The sequence below is a fragment of the Corylus avellana genome, chromosome 5 (genome assembly GCF_965113065.1).
Source record: "Corylus avellana chromosome 5, dhCorAvel1.hap1.2, whole genome shotgun sequence".
Taxonomy (NCBI): Eukaryota; Viridiplantae; Streptophyta; class Magnoliopsida; order Fagales; family Betulaceae; genus Corylus; species Corylus avellana.
Genome location: NC_142494.1, coordinates 22,695,365 through 22,719,651, shown reverse-complemented (window position 1 = coordinate 22,719,651; position 24,287 = coordinate 22,695,365). Strand labels below are relative to the sequence as shown.

The window sequence follows — 24,287 nt, the reverse complement described above, 5'->3', positions numbered from 1 at the left end:
TCATAACCAGGATCAGAGACTCATGAACCTCCCACAAAAACTCATGAGCCAAGGGGATGACCAAACCACCCCCACTTTGGCTCCTTGGTGGTGGCCAAGGGTGGCTACGGCCACATTTTATATATATATACTTTTTAAATGTTTTTATTTTTTTTTAAATTATTATTTTTAAAATTAATTATATGAACACATGTTAATTTGCGATTAGTGCTGAAGTAGTGTTTCGTCAAATTTTAAATGAAATTTAGCTTGAGGGACTATCTCTATTTTTAGGTAAACTAGAAAGCCTCCGGTGATAAAAAAATAAATCCTAGAAATAAAAAATAAAAAAGTTAAACCACAGTAGCCGGTGAATAAGGTATTTAACCTTAATTATTATTCTAAAAATAAAGTGTGAACTTTTATATTAACCTTCGTTTTCTTAGTATTATATTATGTATTTCATATGAGAAATACATAATATCAAGTGTCAGTTTTTTAGTATTCTTTGTGTTTCTTCTTTTTTTTTTTTTTTTTTTTTTTTTTTTTTTTTTAAAAACAAACAATTGAATTGCATTTCCCATTGGACCCATTCCATATTATGATATATGTGTTGTCAAACTTTCAATACCACAAATTTAGAAGCTCTCCATGTGTATCACGAAAAAAAAAAGACAAAAAAAAAAGTCAAGCAATAACCTTTAACTCGCGGATGACTCTTGTTTATTTTGTTTATTTTTTATTAAATGTGTTATCAACACATAATATTATGACTCCTCCGCCCGCTCTGCTGCCCACCGTCCGCCGCTGGGTCTTTTCTCGTGCCCCTCCAGCGATGAGCTTCAACGTCCCCTGCTGCGATGGTTTTCCGGCCAGCTAGCGATCGGTTTCGCCACCCTCCGTCCACTGTTTTGGGCTTTTTCCGCTTCCCCACCGCGTCGAGCTTCCATCGTTCCCTTCCGGTGTCGGTTTCCGGCGAGTGCACAATCGACATCCACGCTGCGTGTGCTTGTTCCTGTTTGTTTTATTTTCCTTGTATTGTTTTCGTTCATGTTTTTTCCCTGTATGGATTTCATTCCTGTTATTTGCTTGTAATAAGGCCTTGCCTCTTTGGTTCGCCCACGTTTTATTTCGGTTTTCTTGCTTCTATTTTGTAATAAGGCTTGGCTACTCGATCTGCCTGGTTGGATGTGAACTGAACTTTGGTCCAGATCTTTTAGGTCATAGATGTGAATTTTAGTCCAAACCTTCGAGTTGTGGACGTGAACTTCATCCTGGCTTTTGGGTCGAGGAGGAATTTGCGCTACCTATGCATTGGATTGTGTCTGTCTTATGCAGATCTGTTATTTCAACTGAAAACTAGTCATAGGTTAGCGGAGGTTTTAGGTGATGTTGTATCCTTATAGCTTCGGCTATAATTTGCATTTTCAGGGCTTTGTGCTCCTGCGATGTAAGAGCTCTATGCTCGTGATTATTATTAATGAAATTGGAATGTATTTCTTTAAAAAAAAAAAAAAAAAAAAAAGATTATGACATATTTTGAAAATTAACTGTTGGAGACAAATTTTGAAACGTGTACCTTCTCTCACAACTTTTCTTTTATGGAATTGGAGGAGGTATTTATTTCGAGATTTGACAAATTAGGTGGGATTAAAAAAAATTGTAATTTTTTTTAACGATTTACATTTAATTCCAAAAATTATATATATATAAAAAAATTAATAAGAAAAGAAATAGTACCGAAAAAGAGGGCAAAACATAATTACTACGTGGCATAATGAGACCAAGTCATGAATTTAGAGCATTTCCAACAGCTTCTTCGTCATTTTTTCTACATTTAAGAATCAAAACTACATTTTACTTCCATATGTTAAAATACACTCCAATAGCTTCTCTTAATCATTTTCTATATCATTAAAATATTTATTTATTTTAATTATATTATAAATATGAGAGGAGAGAAGAGAGAGAATCATTTTTTTTTTATATTTTAATAATCATAAGGATTGCATTATAGAGAATCATTTTTTTTTATATATTTTTTTTTAATAAATGTGTTATCAACTCATAATGTTTAGGGTTTATTTAGGGAGTTTGTTGTAGGATTTTTTTTGCGATTTTTTGAACATATTTCTCAAATTCAGAGAATAAATTTTCTTATATGGAGTCTACTGAAAGTGCTCTTAGACAAGTGGCCGAGAAAACAAATATCATAATCCCCTTTTCCCCCTCTCCCGCTTTGAATAGAAAAATAATAATAATAATAATATCATAAGCAAGGCCTGACCCACTACAAATGCAGCGCCACCATCCCTTGGAGGATAGTGGTCAAAAACGAGATAATTTAGAGAAAGAAAAAGAAAAAAGACGCACAATCCCAAAGAGAAAGAGAGAGACGTACGGGGCAACTGGCTGATCCAAAGAAGCTTCTTCACACATGTTTGTTTAGTACTTGCATCATTAATGCATCATGGTCATCATGGTCTTACAGAGTTGGCCATGGTTGTTGGTTTGTTGCATATAAATGAGGTATGCAGCATATGCATCCATCTTCAAGCTAATTAATACTTGGAGTAGCTAGCTAGATCGATCCATGGAGTTCTGGCTCATCATCCTCCTATCCCTCTCTGCATGCTTTTCCATAAAAACCCTCTTAACTCTTCTCTTCTCCTCCAAAACCACAAAAAAGAATGAGTTCCCACCAGGACCCCCTTCTCTTCCCATAATAGGACACCTCCATTTACTTCCCAAATCAACAATTGAACTTCGTTCCCTCCTCTCTAACCTCTCCCAAAAGTATGGTCACATCATGACACTCCTCGTCGGCTCTAAACCCCTTGTTTTCATAACCTCCTACCCCATCGCCCACCAAGCCCTTGTTAAAAACAGTGCCATCTTTGCAAACCGCCCACCAGTCGTCCCCGTCAGCTACGTTCTCAGCAACAAGCGCAAAGATATTGGGGGATCCCCCTATGGCCTTACTTGGCGTGTCCTTCGTCGTAATCTCATGTCCGAAGCTCTCCACCCTTCTAGCTTGAAATCCTACTCCTTCGCCCGCAACCGATCCATGGAAACATTGGTTAACAGCTTCAACGAATGTTCCAAGCCAGAAGGCGACGCCGTACGACTCTTTGAGCATCTCCACCGCGCCGTGTTTTCTTTGTTCATTCTCATGACATATGGCGACATCGGTGAGGATGCAATTCGAGAAGTCGAACACATACAATATACATTTCTTGTCAGCTACGCTGAGTTCAGCGTCTTCGCTTCCTGGCCGAGACTGGGGAAGCTTGTCTATAGAAAGCGCTGGCAAAGGTACACTCAATTTTTAAAGCGTCAATACGACATCCTGATGCCTCATATTAGAGCCCGCCAGAAGTTGAAGCAAGAGAAGGGCGCCAACGAATTGGAGTTGGTTACATACACAGATACCTTACTGGATTTGGAAATTTCTGAGGGCGCCGGTAAGCTTGAGGAGGCCGATGTACTCAGCTTGAGCTCTGAGTTTATCAACGCAGGCGCCGACACAACTGCAACGATGTTCCACTGGGTCATGGCGTATTTGGTGAAGCACCCACATATTCAAGCCAAGCTTTTTGGTGAAATCAGCCGAGTTGTGGAACAAGGGGCGGAGGAGGTTAAGGAGGAGGATTTGCAGAGGATTCCATATTTGAAAGCGGTGATCCTCGAATGCCTCAGAATTCACCCTCCAAACACCTCCTTAGTTCCACACACAAACACAGAAGAAATGGAGTTATGTGGCTACACTATCCCCAAAAATACAACGGTGCTCATCGGGACAGCAATAATAGGGCGCGATCCAACGGTTTGGGAGAATCCTATGGAGTTTAGGCCTGAAAGAATGATGAGTAGGTCTAGTAGTGATGACGATAGAGAAGAAGTGGGTGATGTGTCGTCGTTTAAGATGTTGCCCTTTGGTGCTGGGAGGAGGATGTGTCCCGGTTACAAATATGGATCCCTTATTCTAGAGTATTTTGTTGCAAATTTGATTTGGAATTTTGAGTGGAAAGCGGTGGATGGTGTTGATCTGTCGGAGAAGGAAGAGTTCTTGGTTGTTATGAAGAATCCGGTGCGGGCTCAAGTTATCCCAAGAGTCAAGTAGATAATACGTACATAGCTGTTAGTTGTTTGTGTATGAATAATTATCATATGTACGTAGTGGCCTCATGTAGGACATGCATGCTACATACTTTGTTTGTCTTTATTTAATTTTTTTTTTTTTTTTTTTTGGTAAGTATTGTTTATCTTTCGTTGTATTGATTGTATTAGATCTTTGTCAAAAATGAAGAAATTCATAATTCTATGAATATCAAATGCAGAATAATAAAATAGAAAAAAAGACAAAATAATTTTAACGTGGTTTGGTCAACGACCTACATCCTTATATAAAGTCCAAAAGGCTACTTTAGGATCTTATTGAATGATTGTTTACAATACGGAATGCTCTATTTTAAGAGCTTACACATAAATATAATATTAATCAAATTCCCTAATTTAGGGTGATCAAATCGTAATCAAATCCCTAAATTAGGCTAATTTAATCTTCATCTAATCCCTCACTTTAGGGTAATTCAAATTTACTTTAACATCATCCCTCAAACTCAAGGTGAAAAATCCTGAAACCTTGAGTTTGACTTTTTTTTTTTTTTTTTGAGGTAGCAAAACAATACAAAAGATGGCCATCTATGGGCCAAAAATGAAAGCCAACTTTGGGCTGAAATGAGAGCCAACTGTAGGCTGAAGTGAGTCTGGGTTTTAAATAATACCACAAAGCCAAATAAAAAGACAGAGCCAACTTAGGGCTGAAGTGAGAGCCAACTATGGGCTGAAATGGCCTGGGTTTTAAACAATACCACAAAGCCGAACAAAAATAGGCCAACTATGGGCCAATGGATGGGCAACTTTTTTTTTTTTTTTTTTTTTTTTTTTTTTTAAATTTATTTATTTTTTTTTTTTTTTAACATAAGAATATCCTATTCACATATTACATTAGTCTGGGATAAGGAGTACCTTAGTCCCATAACCAAACAGATCTAAGTTTCAAAATCTAAACCAAGATATCATATTCTTAAACTAGAATAGGAATATCTGTGAACTGAAATAGCAAATAGGGATTAAAACAAACCCACTAACTAAACACACTTCTACTTCTCTACAAAACAATCCTGAAACACGATCTACACGATCTGGCGTAAGATGAAATCCGTCATAGCGTCGTGGTGGTGGACCGGTCGTTGATGGCGGGATGGCATTGGACTGAGTCGGAGAGACGGTGGCTGCGGGGTTGCGATGGTGGACAGTTTGCCTTGTTGAACAGGATGGTGCAATAGACGATCGCTACCGCGTGCAGTGGCGACACGGAGGTTGGGCGGTGCGGAGGTTTACAGTGCGAATCTGACCGTGAAGGTTTTCGTGTCGCCGATGGTTTTAGGATTGAACCATCAATGAAGGGATAAACTCGTAGCACAACTCAAGTACTCTGATGATCACCATTGGAGCATCCTCGAGTGATCTGAATGATGAATATAAGTTATAATAGGGGAGAGAAGGATTGATTGTGCCTTCCATCCCTTTCGTGGCTGCTCCTTCTGGCATCTGGGATTCAAACATGGAAATAGATTGAATCTCAATAGATTTGAATTACCATTGTTGGGCGGTGGAAGGTGCCGGGATTGGGCTGGTAATGGGTGACGTGAACTCATGAAGGAAGGTCACCGGAGGCGGAGAATGGCAACTTCCATCTCTGTTGAGTTTGAGCCCACACGTGAGGAAGAGTGTTAAAGTATTGATTAAGTGATTAAATTTACCTATTTTTATCAATTTAAGCTTTTGGGATAATTGGTAGTTTAATATGGGATCAGAGCCAAACGTCATGGGATTAAACTTTGCCTCCGTTAAATCACCCCATTTAAATTAAATATTTCACGTGTTAGACTTCACTTATTAAAAGGGAGTTTGATGTTAATTTAACAAATAATTGATGCCAACTATTGTACCAAAATATCTATATAAACATCTTAGAGCATTCCCAATTGAGGAGCCATATTTTTATGTAAAATAACTCCTCAAAACTCACTTTTATCTAGTTTAGCTAAGTCATTTTTAAATGTCTCTACATCCAATTAGCCATATTTTTATCCATTTTATTAAAATATTATTAAAAGTAAGAAAAGTTTTGGAAAAAAGATAACATGTGAGAGGAAAAATAGAAAAAAATTTGGGAAAAAAAGAACATGCAGAGAAAAAGTAGGAAAAGATTTGGAAAAAAGAGAAAACAGGTGAGAGAAACAATGAAAAATAAAATAGCTCCCTTGAAAAGTGCTACTATATTTAGCTTTTTTTTTAGTTCTTCCAATCAAATATCTATTTTACATTTTCTTTTAGCTAATTCAATGTATGAGGTTTTTTAAACATTTGAAGAGCTATTTTAGATAAAAGTAACATTTGGCTCTTCCATTGGGAATGCTCTTACCAACTTTCAGATATTTACATCGCACCAGATTATCTATATAAATATCTGACCAACTTTCAGACAACCTAAGTTCGATTTGATAGCCATTAATTTGAGCAGAAGCATTTTTAAGGAACACAAAAGAATCCTCGTTTCTTTTTCTTTTGTGCTTTCAAAATGCATTCATGCACAAATTTAGACATGCCTAAGAACATGTCTAAAAGAATAGTCAAAATTTTAATAATTATCAAATTCGATTATTATGTGTGTTTTTTCGTCTCTAACATAATAGTTAATTTAACATTTTTTTTTCATCTTGTGTGACATAAACTTTGTTTATTATTTTTTTCTCTCACTTTCTTTCTTTTACTCTCTTCTACTCTTTCTTTTACACTTTTTTCCACACAAAATAATATTTAAAGAAAATAAAAAATATGATAGAGAAAATGTTAGAGTGTATATGAAAAAATAAATAGTTAAAATAAAAATTTATATTTTTTTAATAGTTATTTTGCCTTCTTCCGCTAAAGATGCTCCTAGTAAGTAAAAAGATAATTTAGTATATTTTAGTTTATACCTCTTGTGTGACGAGGACATTTTACCAAATCATCTTTCATCATTTGGGAACACTCCCCACTTTGACCCGATAGATGAATATCAATCTTTTAGAGATATTTACTCGATTCGGGAGATTGCGCCAAAGAATTTTACTTTTGGTGGAACAAGCACCATTTATGAATGTACGTACGCACGCGTGTCAAAATTTTCAGAATATATATGCTTTTGTGGTTGGGAGCTGATCCATGGTCGACCATGTGGCACTCATGTAAAATTGGTCTAATCTGCTCATTCCAAACTATTCAACTGCCATGGACAGAGAGAAGGATTTTGTTGAGTTGCCAGCAAAACAAAAATTAAAAAAAAAACATTTTGTAATTGCGCGCAGTTTGTTAAAATATTCATGTCTTTGTTCTCATGTTAGGAATATAAAGTATAGGTCTCCAAGAGGTAGTTCAATCGGCTGAAAATTATGCCTTATAAAGCGAAAGTCTCTAGTTCGTATTCCTCCCCCCCTCTTATTTGGACATGTCAAAAAAAAAAAAAAAAAAAAATCTAAAGCTTAGCAAATCTCTCTTTTCCTTTTAATGTATTCCCATTATCACCATCAAAAAATTTGTTCCCATTATGCTTTATCAAGTTGTCCAGGGGAAACTTCATTATTTATTTATTTTTTTTAAAAAAGTTTTGTCCAAGAGTTATGTGTATCTCTGCCTATTAGCTTTCTTTGTTTAATTTCTGTATATCCTGCACATGGTAACTTCAGGCATACCCATTCCACATGTTCTTTTCTAAGGTAATGGAATCACCCCCCTCCCAAAAGAAAACAACACAAAAGTGTTAAAATTAAAAAAAAAAAAAAAAAAAACTTTTAGCATATATATATTTAGGGTTTTTTTTTCCTAACTTTATTATGATGGCCTTTTTCCACCAAAAAAAAAAAAAAAATTCAATAGCACAATGCCTCTTTAGAGTTATATAGATAGGGTTTTTTTTTTTAAAAAGAAAAAAGAAGAAGAAAAGAAATAGAATTTAAGCACACATAATATTATTACTGGATCGTTTTGTTGGATATATAAGATTTTAGAAAGTAAAAAAATAGGCTTCATGCACTTCAATTTCTCACGAGATGATTAGAGACACGCGTACACTACGAAAGAGATTAATTAAAAAGACGTTTGAGAAGGAGGGAACTAAGATGACGTCACGTAACCTGCTTGCATGTCAAGATGTGAAAGCCATTGAAATGGAAATGAAAATACGTTCACAGTTTCTCTAAATATAAAAAATCACATTCATATTTTTTTGGTTTTAAAGATTCTATTAAAATTTTCACAAGTAAACTAATTAAGAACACCAAATACAATATAGATGAAAGTATCAAATCAGCCTAGCTACCAAAATCCCCATCAACCAAAAAAGAATACTTTAATTTATACATAATTACCCCGCTCATCGACACTTAAACCACCCTTGCCTCCTCCGCCGTTGAAATTAGCCCAAGGCAACCGGCTTTTGGGTTGCGATTTGTTTCTTTGAGCAAGGTGAAATTCTTGCAATTTTTAATTCTTCTGAGTTGGGGGTGGCAAAATTGCTTGTGATTGGTTGTTTTCTCTTTTTTTGGCGGTTAATTTTGTTTGGAATTTTTACGTGGTATGTTTTGTTAGCCGAAGAAGGAAGAAATTTTGAGGATTTTGTCTTTATTTTTGTTACCATATCAAGTTTATTTTCATAGTTTCAAGAAGCAAATTTGTGAGCATGGGCAATGCTCCAGTAGTGTTGAGCACAATTCATAGAGGTGAGGTTGTAGCGGTTTGGGTTAATATCAGTTTGTGAATTTGGCGGATTGGAGAGAGCAAAGAAGGATTCAGTAGTCAATGCCATGGAGAATGAGCAAGGATTACAATAGGATCAAAATATCGAAAAAATGGGTTAGCTTATCAACAACAAACCCAAAACGAAAATAACAATGCAAAAATATACTCGACAAAAATATGAATGGGCTAAACAAATGACATGATGCTCTCTAAAGGACTGCATAAAGTGGTTATTGAGGTAAAATGCAACATATAGGGGCATGAACCTAAGAGGTCCCACAACCATTTTTAAAGGTGCACGAACCTTAAGAGGTCTCTTAATTATAACCCTATATGAATCCCCACTAAGAAACAGTAACAGCCATTCGAAGGAAGCTGAAGCGGGAAAGAAACTATCAAAATTCAAAACAAGAGTCGATGCAGAGTGAGTACTATATCTACGAGTAATGCTAGAAGTCACTCTTGTACGTGTCACTCAAATAATGATGTGACTTTTAAAATCACTATTGACCTTATGATTGATTATTATTGAATTTTGATTAAATGATGATTTTAAATGCCATCTCATTCTTAAAGTTACACAAGAAGGACACAAGAGTGCCTTATAGAATTACTCATATATATCTAGTAGTGCAAGTCTCCACTACAAGATCAAACCACAATGGCATAGAGACTAAAACCCAAAAAATCTAAGGAACCCAACAATAAATACATAAAAATAAAGCAATAAATGGAGACACAAATACAGCATTTTATAATAGAAAAAAACAGAAAATCAACAATATAATCTTCAAATTTTAATTTAAAAATAATTGTTGAGAATTGAAAAATCCAAATTACTCACATTTATAGTCTTTTTTTTTTTTTTTTTTTTAACGGGAATCTTCGCAATTTCATTGATAATAAGATTCAGAACATAAAGCTCTTACATCATAGAGCATAAAAGTTCTGCAAAATCATAGCCCAAAGCTATGAGGTTACAACGTCATAGATACAGTACAAATCTTACAATTGCGTACTATCTATGACCTCAACTTTTTCGCAAACTGATGTGCAATTGCGATTAATGCACATATCTGCTATTGAACAGACTAGATCTAAGACATAGGTAGCTATATTTTCCAACCTTTATTTTCCGACTGTGAGAGAAAATTCCTCACATTGATCTAATCATTCTCACCCCATAGATTGCTCATGAGGTAGATCTAGAGAGGATAAAACTCTTATTCAAGAACAAAAATATAAACAAACAACCAGCAAGCAGCAGTAATGGTCGGGATGAAGGAGACGATGCGCACTGGCCTGTGTTGGCGCGTGGCGAAGTGAAAATCGGTTGAGAAGAGTAGATCTAAGTTTAAAGACCTAGATCTAAAACCTCACCGATCTCAAGCAGGAGATGAGCGGCACATCACGGAGGAAGAGGCCGAAGGTGTTGGTCTGGTCGAAGAACACCTAAAAACAATAAGAAAAAAAGAGAAAACAAGAAAAAAAGGAGAAGGGGAGGGAGAGGATAGGAGCGAGAGTAGAGGGGGAGGGGAAGATTAGGAGGGACCTCTCCTAATGAGAATGTTAAACTTGTACATTTATTGTCAGTTAGTAGTACTTGAATCTGAATTATTAAAGGCTATCTGTCTTAAATGATGTTCTTTTAGTTATTGTCAATTTATAAAGAAATTATAATCATCATTTTCATTATTGTCATTATTATTTGACAATTTTATAGCCTTTGTAATTAATGTAATTGGTATGTTTAGTTTGGAGAATTTAATGTCATTATTATTGTGCAATCCTATAAATATTTTAATTAATACAGATGGCATATTAAGGCTGGACAATATTTATGGTTTACCAAGCAAGTAATGTCATTTCCTATAAATATGTGTGTTTTCTAGGATAAAAATATTTGTGTTTATGCTCATGTGTTTATCGATCATGGCGGCAAGGGTGGACTTAATAGTTTTCTTCCTGTGCTTTCTCTATCTTAGCAGAAATCTAGTTGAAGCAGATTGGGGATTATCTTTAAAGGAAGAATTGAAATTCAAGAAGCGACTTATAAATCTTAAAACTTCTGCAATTAAAAGCATCCAAGTAAGATTTCCAAAAGTTATTCTTTTAATTCTTTATTTCTATGCATATTTCAAATATTTTGCATAAGATATTGAACTAATGATCAGGATAAAAATCAAGCTCCCTATCCTAGCATGCACCTCTATGTATATAAGAGATTAAGAGTCATCCATAGGCTCAAGCCACACTTAATCGTAATAATATAATTTAATGCCATATACATTATTTATATATCCTATTTTATTTCATATTATTAGACTCCAATATTTTTTAAACCGATTTTAGTTTATTGGCTAACTTTAAGGTAAAATAGGCACGAAGTCATGCCACAAGTCCTTCTTGTATTACTTTTGTGTTCCTCAAAGAATGATGTAACTCTTAAAATCACCATTGAGCTTGTGATTAATTATTATTAGATTTTGATTTGAAATCTGCAGACAAGAGATGATATATACGATTGTATTGATTTCGACAAACAACCTGGCTTTGATCATCCTTTTTGGAAGAATACTACATTTGAGGTTGAACTGTTAATGCAAATATTTTTTCTTTTCAAATGCTAATTGATAGAACTGATATTGTTCTAACCTTTCAAGAGTATCATTACAGATGAAACGTAAGTTGTTTTTACAAGAAATGAGAGCCAAAGGGAAATTACCATTAAATATTGGGCTAAAAGGTCCAGGATGTCCTTATGGAACAGTTCCTATAATAAGAATCAGTAAAGACGACTTGTCAAGACCCAAAATGCTTTCAAAGAAATATTCTTCAAATATCGACGAAGAACCTGGACATCATGTAAGTATAATATATATATATATATATATATATTTTTTTTTGTGCTAAAAAAAATGCATTATTTTTTGTTAGTGAATCTACCCTAGTGTTAGTGATGCAAGTGAATTAAGAATATGGTTATCTCAAGCAGTATGCAATACTTCAAACAAAAATTGACCCCAATAGGAAGCTTGCTGGAATTGAATCATTTTTTAGCTTATTTCATACAGAAGTAGTTACTGGGTCTCAGTATAGTGCTTTCCGGATGACACTTCCAAATGGTTTTGACACCATAAAGACATGTTTCACGGTAATTCCCTGTTTTAAGATAGTTTATCCTTTGCTAAGAATTTTTGCTATATCCTAATAGATACAAACATACTAAGCAATTTTTTTTTTTTTTTTAGGTAAATCCTTTATTGTTCAAAGACAATCAAATTAACTCGGCTATTTGAGCACCTCACGGTGGGTTTTTGTAGATTGTGTTGAGTAATTTCATTTTTTTTTTTTTAACCTATTTGTAACAAATCAAAGGATTTATATTTCATATATATTTTTGTACTGATAGAAAAATATTTTATTCCATGAACTCATTCTACCAGATTGATGGAAGAACACAATGTTTCAATCAACAATGTCCTGGATATGTGCAAATAAATTCAGAAATGCCTCTAGGTTGGCCCATAGATGTGACTTCTGTAATAGGTGGACTACCGCAATTTGCCCTTAAATTGCGAATCAATAAGGTATGAAAGGGAATATGTGATTTTAGATGTTCGTTAAATTACTGAACAAATCCATAGCCATGAATATATGTTTTACACTAAATTTTGTTTCATTTTTACTTACTATCACATGGTAGGAAATACTTGAGGGGCCATATTCAACAAAATTTGTCTGGTCATTATACTATGAAGAAGAGAACTATCTAGTTGGTTTTTGGGCCCCAACACTATTTGAAAAATTGAGTGAGTTTGGCAATCAAGCTGATTGGGGAGGAGAAGTTTACAGTCCACTAGACCAGCCGAGTCCCCATATGGGTACTGGCCTTCCTCCTCCACGTTGGAAGTCTTCAGCATATGCTGCTCATAGTCGGCGAATTGGAGCTGCATATGAGAATGCAACATTTAATTTTGTCAATCCAATTGATTCAGAGGTGTATGCATGCATCTAATCCACACGCATACGATATTCAAGATTTAGGATATTATAATGAATTTTTTGGACGTCTTATTTTTTATGATGGTCCTGGTGGAATCAAAGGAGCTTGAAACTCTAGTTTTACTAATTCCCATTTTAATAATAATTAATGAGTTTTCTCAAGTTATCAATATTTTAAGTGACTGAAGTTAATTTGTATCGAGTGAAATTTAAAATTCAACAAAAGTTGATTGACATATACGTGACAAGTTGGACCATTAATTAGCTTCTTTGTTTCTTTCATTTTGTTGGTTAGAAACACTGATTCTATAATTTCGTGTAACTTGTGCACAAGACTCATCTCACCTTTATACAAATAATTTTTCATTGCAATTCCAAAAATATAATATGGCATCTACACTTATACGACATTGATTACGCTCAATATATATATGAGGCCACTTCCCAACCTTCATTACAACTAAAATACCACCCAAAATAATTAGAGCATGATATAGATACGCTAATGGTCCTAACCAACTAGCCCAATGCAGCTCTGGGTCTGGTGCTGGTGGGGTGAGTACCCCAAATGTACGTCGACACTCGGGGCAGGCAACACTTGTTCCGATGGCGACCATAGCTACTAGGCATTCTGTATGGAATATATGTGCGCAGGGGAGGATGCGTAGACTGTCCCCTTCAACCAACTCCATTTGACATATTCCACAGTGAATGGTTCCAAAAGCACCCACTTCCCCACACACAAACACTAGACTTGGTAACCTTTCTACCACCCGCCTTGGCTCCCCACGCAAGTAAGCAAGCCATGCATAGCGTAGTCCCAAGCTTATAACGAATATTGCCACGCCCACAACCACTAAACAAATGACACCTATCTTCCAGAACAGCGTATTGTGTTCATTATAATTAGTATTAGCCTATTAGGGGCAGCGTGGCCTTCATTTTGTGATGCTGAAACTCCCGTAACAAGGACAAAGAAACTTATGTAGTAGATGACTCCACGAGCCTGCATAAATAAGTTTCGATTATTTTTAGATAAAAAATAAAAATTAAACATCATCATTATAAATGGAAATTTTTTGGGATGAACAACATCATTATATATGCATGGAAGGCTATTCTTTTAATGTAATTTCTAAGTTCATCGCAACACCAATTACTTAACACACGATTTAGCTAAATATCTCCTAGTTATTGTTTCTCTTAGTACTGATATATATATCGATCAGCTTCTATCCTGGGCCCCTTTTTTTTTTTTTTTTTTTTTTTTTTCAGGTGTTTATTAACGAGACATGTATGGGCGAATAAATAAGTATTGGAAAAGTAGTATTAAATATAAAAGGCAATAATTGAATCACATAAAAAAAAAGGTCAAGTCGTGATTGACCAATTTACACAAGCTGCATGTTAAAATTCAAGTTATTTTTTAACCTAATTATAAGATAGTTCTAATATCAATAAATCTTGATTTTCTTTGGAGGGCTTGTCATGACATCTTACCCACCAGAGAAAATCTGCTAAAGCGGAAGATTCTCCAGGACCCCGTTTGTCCCCTGTGTGGCTTTATGGTGGAGACTGGTTTCCATGTCTTATGGCAGTGTCCTACGGCTTCGGACGTATGGGGCATGGGTCCAGTTAAATTCCAAAAAAGTCATTATGAAGGCCCAAGTTTTTTGGCAATGGTGGAAGATCTGTTTCTGAAATGCACAGCAGAGGACATGGCACTTTTTGCTGGATTAGCTCGGCGAATTTGGATGCGGCGTAATGACATCCTGCATGGGGGGTCTTTTTCTCACCCCACAACTCTGGTACAGTTGGCTCATCGGGCAATTGAGGACTTTAAGGAAGCTCAGGTTTGCAGGTCCGTTCCTCTCCCGGAGCAAGTTGCTGGAGTTTTGACCCGATGGGAGGCTCCGGATCAGGGCTGGGCGAAAGCGAACTGGGATGCTTCCCTTGATAGTGCTACTGGTTGTCTGGGTTGTGGCGTTGTGGTTCGTGATTATCAAGGGCGGTTGATTGAAGCTCGCTGCATCTCGCGCAAAGGAAATCTCACACCGGCAGCAGCAGAATCCATGGCAGCTCTGTTGGCGATAGAAACGTGTTATGCGTTGAGCTTAACACACATTCAACTGGAAGGGGATGCCAGGTGTATTATTGATGCTGTCCACTGTGAGGAGCCTGATTGGAGTCGTCAGGGGCATTTGGTGGCAGACATTAAGTTGAAGTTACAAGTGTTTACCCAATGGAACATGTGTTTTGTGAAGAGAGCAGTAAACCAGGTGGCACATCTTCTTTCAAGATATGCTGTGAAACAGAGGATTGATAATGTTTGGAGAGAGCCTCCTGAATGTATTCGTGATACTATTTTGCTTGAGCAATTAGCTCTAGCAGAGTGATGTTCAATAAAATCGATCTTTCTCTCAAAAAATAAAATAAAATAAAATAAAAAAATAAATCTTGATTTTTTTTTTTTTTTTTTTTTACGTGAAATTTTTAAAAATAAATTCACATCACAATTTTGTATTGGCTATTGGAATTTTTGTTTGCTGCTAATATCTTACAGTACTATAGAGATAATATTGTTCTTGTCTTAAAAATACTTCCAAGGTTATATCTCGACAGAGTTTATGCAATTTATTTGCCTTGAATAATATGACTACATTAATTACCACTACTTCTCCTCCCCACCCCACCCCCACCCCCACGTCCCCCCTCAAAAAAAAAAAAAAACAAAACAAAGGAAAATAAGGCATCCTCTTGGAAGCTAGCAAAGGAATATCATGCATTAGTTTTAAATGAGGTAACATTTTAGGGGTGTCAACGAAATCACGAAATTCAGCACCAGTGAGTGAGCAACATATTTTACAGATCTCTTAATATTAGTAGAAGATCTTTTTCGTACCTTGAGAATATTTGTCCTAGAAAAAGCAAATAATATAATAATAGCCTTCTGCCATGGCGAAATGTAGCCCCTGTACAATTTAAAACAATGCGTTAAAACAAAGCCTTGGACTACAAGTTACATCCTTCTTCTTTTTTTTTTTTTTTTTTTTTTTTCAAAGAAAATACTAAAACAGAACAATAGAAAAGAAGATTATGGTCATAGACAACCTCGTCTCTATTTTCGACGTCCCATTTGGAGGCGAAAGAGGTTGATAATGTCCATTATCCGCCGGAAATTGAAAAACAGTCGTTCTATCCGACCCACCGGCCATCAAATTGGTTTCGATAACCTTTTCTTTCAGTTGGGCATGTGTAAAGCAATTGTAGCCCCCAGCAGCAAACTCTACATTGCCGGAATCGCCCATTTGGTGAATTGTATGGGTTCTTGAAAAATGGGATTCATGCACCATTCGCCATGCAGATGCACGTGATAGTTGAATTATTGGCGTTTTTGATGAATAATGGATAAACACCGATTTGCCAAATTTCCGGTACATGGCCGGGGCAGCCAGTCCGGTGAAGTTGTTGAGCGAAATGTTCAAGAAGTTAAGGCCGGTGATGAGTGGAGGGAAAGTACCGTTGATGGAGTTGTTGGACAAGTCTAAATGCTTCAATGATTCCACCGGTGCTGCAGCCGTCGAAACTGCATCAAAAAATATGCAAAAAGTCTTCATTTCTTGTGCCATGTCGGTGCTGAAACTATCAGCCGGCAACAACAACCTTAAAGACAACTTGGGAAAACAAAACACGCGACTTTTCAGAATACTTCAAACTGGTGATGAGAAGCAGAAGATCGAACACCGTCTTTCACATCACAATACAATTAACGCCGTCGTTTATAAAGAAGCTAGAGAGGTGGTCGATTTGGAAACAGCAAACACCCACATGGACCTCTTAATTATCAATTTCACCAAAAGAAGAACAGGAATGACGAAGAAGCTACAACTTACCCAAAACAAGCACCTTGTTTGTTTTTGATTTCCCTCGTTGTATGTGAAGTAGTGGCCGTGGTTTTGCGTGTCCATGCTAATTTCCAGTGAACCTATTAAACTCAAGAGATCATGCGGTCTCAATTTCAAAAAATTAACATATTAAATGCCCTAAATCAATGAACCCTTTTAAGATGGATAAGTTGAATGAGATGGCATCCACTGAGGTTCAATATTTTGGTGCCTTTTTTTTAATTTTTAATTCTTGGGGCCATTTGGTTATTTTGCACGTACGACAAGAAACAAAAAGTTTTCAAGCTACATTGTTATATACGGTTATTTCCTAGGTAATTAACATAATTTTTTGGAGGTAAATATTTCCTTGGCAGAATGGAGTTTAAAGGGTAGAAGAGAGTTGTAATTATCATTGTATATATCGTCTATAAAAGTATTATAATTAACCCCTCTGTTTTTAAATGATATAATTATCAAGCAAAAAAAAAAAAAAAAACAGATAAATAATTAAATTTCTAAAGACCATATTGGATAGTAATTCTGCTTGATTTCTTGTATGGTTTGGTTTAAGAAACTAGTTGCTGATGTCTGACGATACTCGATCGGTCTTCTTGGATTTAAAAACTGGCTATTTTTTTTTTAAAAAAAATATATATTAATTGGATGCCTGAAATGGTTTTCTCCACACACGTACGTAATCCCTAATGGATCCTTTGTTGAAGCACTATGTTGATATTAATGCTGCAGATAAGGTATACTGTATACAGAGTGATTTTTATTTTTATTTTTATTATTATTATTATTATTTTTATTTAAGAAGAGGGTAGAGCATTCCCAATGGAAGTGCCAAATGTTACTTTTATCTAAAATAGCTCTTCAAATGTTTAAAAAATTCCCTACATTGGATTAGCCAAAATATATATATATATATATATATATATATATATATATATATATATATATATATATATATATATATATATATTTGATTGGAAGAGCTAAAAAAAAAAAACTAAATGTAGCAGCACTTTTAAAGGGAGCGATTTTATTTTTCATTGTTTCTTTTACCTGTTTTCTCTTTTTCCCAAATATTTTCCTACTTTTTCTCTACATGTACTCTCTTTCTCAATTTTTTTTTTTTTTTATCCATTTTTCCTCATGTACATGTTCTCTTTTTCCCAAAACTTTTCTTACTTTTAATAATATTTTAATAAAATAGATAGAAATATAGCTAATCGGATGTAGAGACATTTAAAAATGGAGATTGGCTCACATGTTAGGACGTCATTTAACCCAAAAATTTAAGCCTATGAATATTGGCTCAATTATGCTATATTAACTATTCACACTTATGATATTTTCAAATTTGGAACTCAACCTTTTAACACTCACACATGTATACTCAACACACTCTATGTATCACAATTCTTCCATTCAAAGTGAATTGGACAAGCAAATCTTCTAATCGATAATTGGGCCAAAGAAAGAACTTTAATTTAATTAGTTTATTTTTATCTCAATCCCACCCTCCTAGTGCAAAACTTATAAATATTCATATGATTTATAAGCTCCTTGTCAATCACTAGGCAACGACTATACTGAAGGCCCAGTTGTTATTTCCCTCATCGCAAATGCACAACATACTTGATTTCTCCAATGATACTAGAAAACAACAAATAATCAAGAGAATCGAGAATATATAGACTGTCCTCTGCATCGATCATGTGAGGATTTTTCATTGTAGAGATTCGAACCTACGCCTTAGTACATGTCCTGACCACTTGGGAACTTCATTAGGCCATTGAATCACCACCCTTGATGGTATCAAATTAAGGGTCTTGATATCACATAAATGTTGACATGAAAAATGGTTACATCAGTGAACGGGGCTTGATTTATTTGTTCAAGTTGTTGTGACAAATTTATATTTAGGACCGGAAAGAAGCCGTAGGAAATTATATTATAAAATAGGCTCAATTACACAAAGACATTAAGATTTACGTGATTCAGCTTAGCAAGCTTACATCTACGACTGAAAGACAACTTGAAAGAAATTCTACTAAAAAAAAAAAAAAAAAATTGAAGTAGAAATTAGTGGTGAATGAAAAAACAAAGTCCCAATATACCCCAAAATCACTATCGTCGAAACTAAAGAGAACTTCTTTTGCAAAAGAGAATTTCTCTAGTCTCCTTGACACAAATCACAATATTGACCAAAAATCTTCTCTATATATTTTTGGGTTCCTAAAGTTTCTTAGTTCCCTTAGAGCTTGAAAGCTATGAATTTTCCGTGCAAACCAGTGTTGGGGATAAAATCACTTTATCTTGTCAAGACCCGTGAGACACGAAAAGAACGAAGAACGTCAAATAATAAGATTAGGCAATCACACAAGAATACAAAATTTACGTGGTTCACTGCTAAGGGCAACGTCCACAAAGTTGAAGTGAATTTCATTATTTGGAAAACATTACAAGAGGATTACAAAACAAGAGTGTTGTTTAAAGTGTTCAATTTCTAAAACCTCGATAGAAAACCTTATTATTCTCTCTTATGTTTTCTCTTTGTATTTGACTCTCATAAAAGCATAATTGTAAAGTCTCAAAAAAGAGATTTAAATAGGCAGCAGTAGAAATTGTAGGTTATAAGGTGGTGTATCCGAACTGCCTAGCCACCTCATTCGGATGTGTCTAGGGTTTGTGGACTTGTTACCTTGCCTGTCCAGACATACAAAAGCACTATCCGGACATAACCAGACATTGGTGTTCTCAGTGGCTCTCGTTCGGATACCATTAAGGCCCGTTTGTACATGCTTGATTTCTGGTACTCTCGGTGGCTCTCCCATTCGGGCGCTATAACAGCCCGTTTAGATGCACATGCATATAAACCAAATTTCACCAACTCTAACAATCAGATCCACTTGCAAGACAACACTAGGTTTATTGTATGGGTGAGATGCCTGTTCCATATTTAAAATTGTTTGATCTTTATTTAAATTTGAAGCACAAAGGTTCATATTTTGTTAGCTCTGATATATATATTTTTTGTTGTTTTGTACTTAGTGGTGTTTCTCAATGTATATAGCACTTACGAGTTATGATTGATGGTTTTATGAAATTGTAGATGAAGTCTCTGTCACTACTGCAGGCTGCTAAGTTGCTACTTTCCTGGGATTCAAAATGGGCTGCCCGATTTGACTATGCAGAGCAAGTCTTCGGAGAAGAGTCCAACTTAGTCTTTCGTTTGAAACTGGTTTGCTGTGTGTTTTGCATATACGTTTGTTCCGATGTTATGTTTTCTTAGTCAATGTCCTTGGGTTGAAAAGTAGTTAAATTAATATGAACCATATGTTATTTTAACATAAGATTATATGTTATTTTTACATATATATAAGCCGAATCTTTCTAGAAAAGTTCCCAGTAGGGTTGACTATAGGTTAAATTGGTGATTGTAGAAACATTTTCTCCTACTAAACCGAAAAATTTGGTTAATTAACTAATTTCATAAAGACAATAATAAATTTAGACTATTTCAATTAACTTGGTGTACGTAGTAAGTTAAGTCGCCAGTCAGTTAGTTGTGAGCTTTTTATATGAGGCCAAGCCTATTTTTATGGGCCAAGATGAATTGTTTTTGGGGTCATATGGTTATTTTTTAGGCTAAACAAATGTTTATTGAACATGTTTCTGGTCAAAACAAGTGATGCAAAAACCTAGTCAGAGTTAAAGTTCGTTACCGAAATTTTCCGCACTCGTTTATATGCACAAGTTGAACGCAGTTTCTGATGGCTCTACTATTCATAGAGACCAGAATTTTCCACAACAAAATATCAAGAGTCGTACCGTACAAATTTGAACTTGAAGAAAAGCAGCCTCTATAAAGTATAAACAGACAAAATTTTAACCAAAAACAAAAAAAAGTAGCCTCCACGAGGAACGCCAATAGTACGTACGTACCCCGCTAAGTGCCACTCTTTTTTTTTTTTTTTTTTTTTGAGTAAGTGCCACTCTTTTTTTGTTCTTAAGAAGTCATCACTAATAATAATAATAATAATAATAATTATTATTATTATTATTATTATTGTTTTAATAATAAGAAGAACTCAGCGCTAAAGTTTTGGCCTCTTTGTCTTGACCCACATGAAGTGACATATAGGAAGGTTCTATTGGCTGAAATTTATAAGTTTAATTATTATACGCCATCCTGGCAGCTACAAATTGCTAAATAAATAAAGTGTGTGAACTTTTATATTAACCTTCGTTTTTTTAGTATTATATTATATTATGTATTTCATATGAGAAATGCTACTTATTCTCTCAAGTGTCTGTTTTTTAGTATTCTTTGTGTTCTTCTATTTTTTGTTTTTTTTTTCTTAAAAAAAAAAAAACAATTGAATAGCATTTTCGAGATTTGATTAATTATATATATATATATATATATATATATTTTAACGATTTACATTTAATTCCAAAAATTAATTCCAAAAATTTTATAATAAAAAAGAAGAAAAGATATGGTACCGAAAAAGAGGGCAAAGCATAATTATTACGTGGCATAATGAGACCAAGTCATGAACTTAGACAAGTGGCCGAGGAAACAAATATCATAAGCAAGGCCTGACCCACTACACATGCGGCGCCACCATCCCTTGGAGGATAGTGGTAAAAAACGAGATAATTTAGAGAAAGAAAAAGAAAAAGAACGCACAATGCCAAAGAGAAAGAGAGACGTACGGATCGAGGCAACTGGCTGATCCAAAGAAGCTTCTTCACACGTTTTTGTTTAGTACTTGCATCATTAATGCATCATGGTCATGGTCTTACAGAGTTGGCCATGGTTGTTGGTTTGTTGCATATAAATAAGGCATGCAGCATATGCATCCATCTTCAAGCTAGTTAATACTTGGAGCGAGCTAGCTAGCTAGATCCATGGAGTTGTGGCTTATCATCCTCCTATCTCTCTCTGCATGCTTTTCCATAAAAACCCTCTTCACTCTTCTCTTCTCCTCCAAAACCACAAAAAAGAATGAGTTCCCACCAGGACCCCCTTCTCTTCCCATAATAGGACACCTCCATTTACTTCCCAAATCAACAATTGAACTTCGTTCCCTCCTCTCTAACCTCTCCCAAAAGTATGGCCACATCATGACACTCCTCGTCGGCTCTAAACCCCTCGTTTTCATAACCTCCTACCCCATCGCCCACCAAGCCCTTGTTAAAAACAGCGCCATCTTTGCAAACCGCCCACCAATTGTCCCCGTCAGCTACGTTCTCAGCAACAAGCACAAAGATATTGGGGGATCCCCCTATGGCCTTACTTGGCGTGTCCTTCGTCGTAATCTCATGTCCGAAGCTCTCCACCCTTCTAGCTTGAAATCCTACTCCTTCGCCCGCAACCGATCCATGGAAACATTGGTTAACAGCTTCAACCAATGTTCCAAGCAAGAGGGCGAGGCCGTACGACTTTTTGAGCATCTCCACCGCGCCGTGTTTTCCTTGTTCATTCTCATGACATATGGTGACATCGGCGAAGATGCAATTCGAGAAGTCGAACACATACAATATACATTTCTTGTCAGCTACGCTAAGTTCAGCGTCTTCGCTTCCTGGCCGAGATTGGGGAAGCTTGTCTATAGAAAGCGCTGGCAAAGGTACACTCAATTTTTAAAGCGTCAATACGACATCCTGATGCCTCATATTAGAGCTCGCCAGAAGTTGAAGCAAGAGAAGGGTGCCAAAGAAGTGGATTTGGTTACATACACAGACACCTTACTGGATTTGGAAATTTCTGAGGGCGCCGGTAAGCTTGAGGAGGCCGATGTACTGAGCTTGAGCTCTGAGTTTATCAATGCAGGCGCCGACACAACCGCAACGATGTTCCACTGGGTCATGGCGTATTTGGTGAAGCACCCGCGTATTCAAGCCAAGCTTTTTGGTGAAATCAGCCGAGTTGTGGAACAAGGAGCGAAGGAGGTTAAGGAGGAGGATTTGCAGAGGATTCCATATTTGAAAGCGGTAATCCTCGAATGTCTCAGAATTCACCCTCCAAACACCTCCTTAGTTCCACACACAAACACAGAAGATATGGAGTTATGTGGCTACACTATCCCCAAAAATACAACGGTGCTCATCGGAACAGGAATAATAGGGCGCGATCCAACGGTGTGGGAGAATCCAATGGAGTTTAGGCCTGAAAGGATGATGAGTAGGTCTAGTAGTGATGACGGTGGAGAAGAAGTGGGTGATGTGGCGTCATTTAAGATGTTGCCCTTTGGTGCTGGGAGAAGGATGTGTCCCGGCTACAAATATGGATCCCTTATTCTGGAGTACTTTGTTGCAAATTTGGTTTGGAATTTTGAGTGGAAAGCGGTGGACGGTGTTGATCTGTCGGAGAAGGAAGAATTCTTGGTAGTTATGAAGAATCCGGTGCGAGCTCAGGTTATCCCAAGAGTCAAGTAGATTGTAGATAGTACCTACGTCGCTGTTCGTTGTTTGTGTATGAATAATTATCATACGTACGTAGTGGCCTCATGCAGGACATGCATGCTACGTACCTTATTTATCGTTCATTAATTTTATTTTTATTTTTATTTTTTAAGTATTGTTTATCTTTCGTTGGATTGATTGCATTAGATCTTTATCAATAATTGATACCAACTATCGCACCAAAATATCTATATAAATGTCTTACCTATTTTCAGATATTTACATTGCACCAAATTATATAATGAAGGAAAATTTGAGCATTTTCCTATACATGCATATATCTTTGTCAATAATTGGTTCTCTGTGATTGATTTGTGTTTGAATATTTGATGGACAAAGTTTTCTTTTAAATTGGGTTTGAGGAATTTTCTTTAATTTACTATATAAAAGTGACACATGTCCCTTAAATATGTGAGATGCACATGTTTTTTTTAATAGTATGGACAAAGTTGGAATAAATTTTTAAAAAAACTCATGTGCATCTCACATGTTACTAAAAAAATGGACACGTGTCACTTTTATAGACTAAATGAAAAAAAATTCTTCCAACCCAGTTTGGAAGAAAACTTTGTCCATATTTGATAGCTTAAGAACAGAAATTTTCTCCAAACCGGTTTAAAAGACAACAACGTTAGATTAAAAGACAAAAAAATAAATAAAAAAATTTAAAAAAAAAATAAGAGAGAAAAAAAAAATCAAAATGTTAGATAACTCTCTATTAATGAGATAAGTAAATAGAGATTAAAATTAATCAAAATATTATCCAAAACACGAATACTCAATTGTTAAAATATCAATAAGAGTACCTTAATATAATAGCAGTTTTCACGTACATGCCAAAAAATCTCTTCTTCTCCTCTTGAGAAACAGAGAATGGAGAAAAATGTATGCTTTTGATATGACTCATCAACTTCACCTTGTTTAGGTTTACTAAAATTTTCTAACCTTGTTTAGATGTGATTTTATTTTATTTTTTTCTTCTAAGCCAATGTTAGCTCTTTACTTTTTTCTATATATATATTTTGGTTTTTTTAATCTAATCTGACGTTAGGTCTTCAATTTTTAACATTAATTCTAACCTTGGTG

General features: G+C 35.5%; 2 protein-coding genes and 2 pseudogenes across 2 annotated transcripts; all 4 read left to right on the top strand.

Annotated features, from left to right (window-relative positions):
- The first annotated feature begins 2,490 nt into the window (after window positions 1–2,490).
- On the top strand, window positions 2,491–4,174 carry LOC132182716 (cytochrome P450 89A2 pseudogene; annotated as a pseudogene).
- Window positions 4,175–10,743: 6,569 nt separating this feature from the next.
- On the top strand, window positions 10,744–12,941 carry LOC148585935 (protein neprosin-like; annotated as a pseudogene).
- Window positions 12,942–14,396: 1,455 nt separating this feature from the next.
- LOC148585934 (uncharacterized) lies at window positions 14,397–15,227 on the top strand. Its single transcript, XM_088516835.1, has one exon. It carries the CDS (start codon window positions 14,397–14,399, stop codon window positions 15,225–15,227), a length of 831 nt encoding a protein of 276 aa, XP_088372961.1.
- A 6,368-nt stretch (window positions 15,228–21,595) lies between these two features.
- On the top strand, window positions 21,596–23,279 carry LOC132182510 (cytochrome P450 89A2). Its single transcript, XM_059595776.2, has one exon. It carries the CDS (start codon window positions 21,645–21,647, stop codon window positions 23,172–23,174), a length of 1,530 nt encoding a protein of 509 aa, XP_059451759.2. The 5' UTR covers window positions 21,596–21,644; the 3' UTR covers window positions 23,175–23,279.
- The last annotated feature ends 1,008 nt before the right edge of the window (window positions 23,280–24,287 follow it).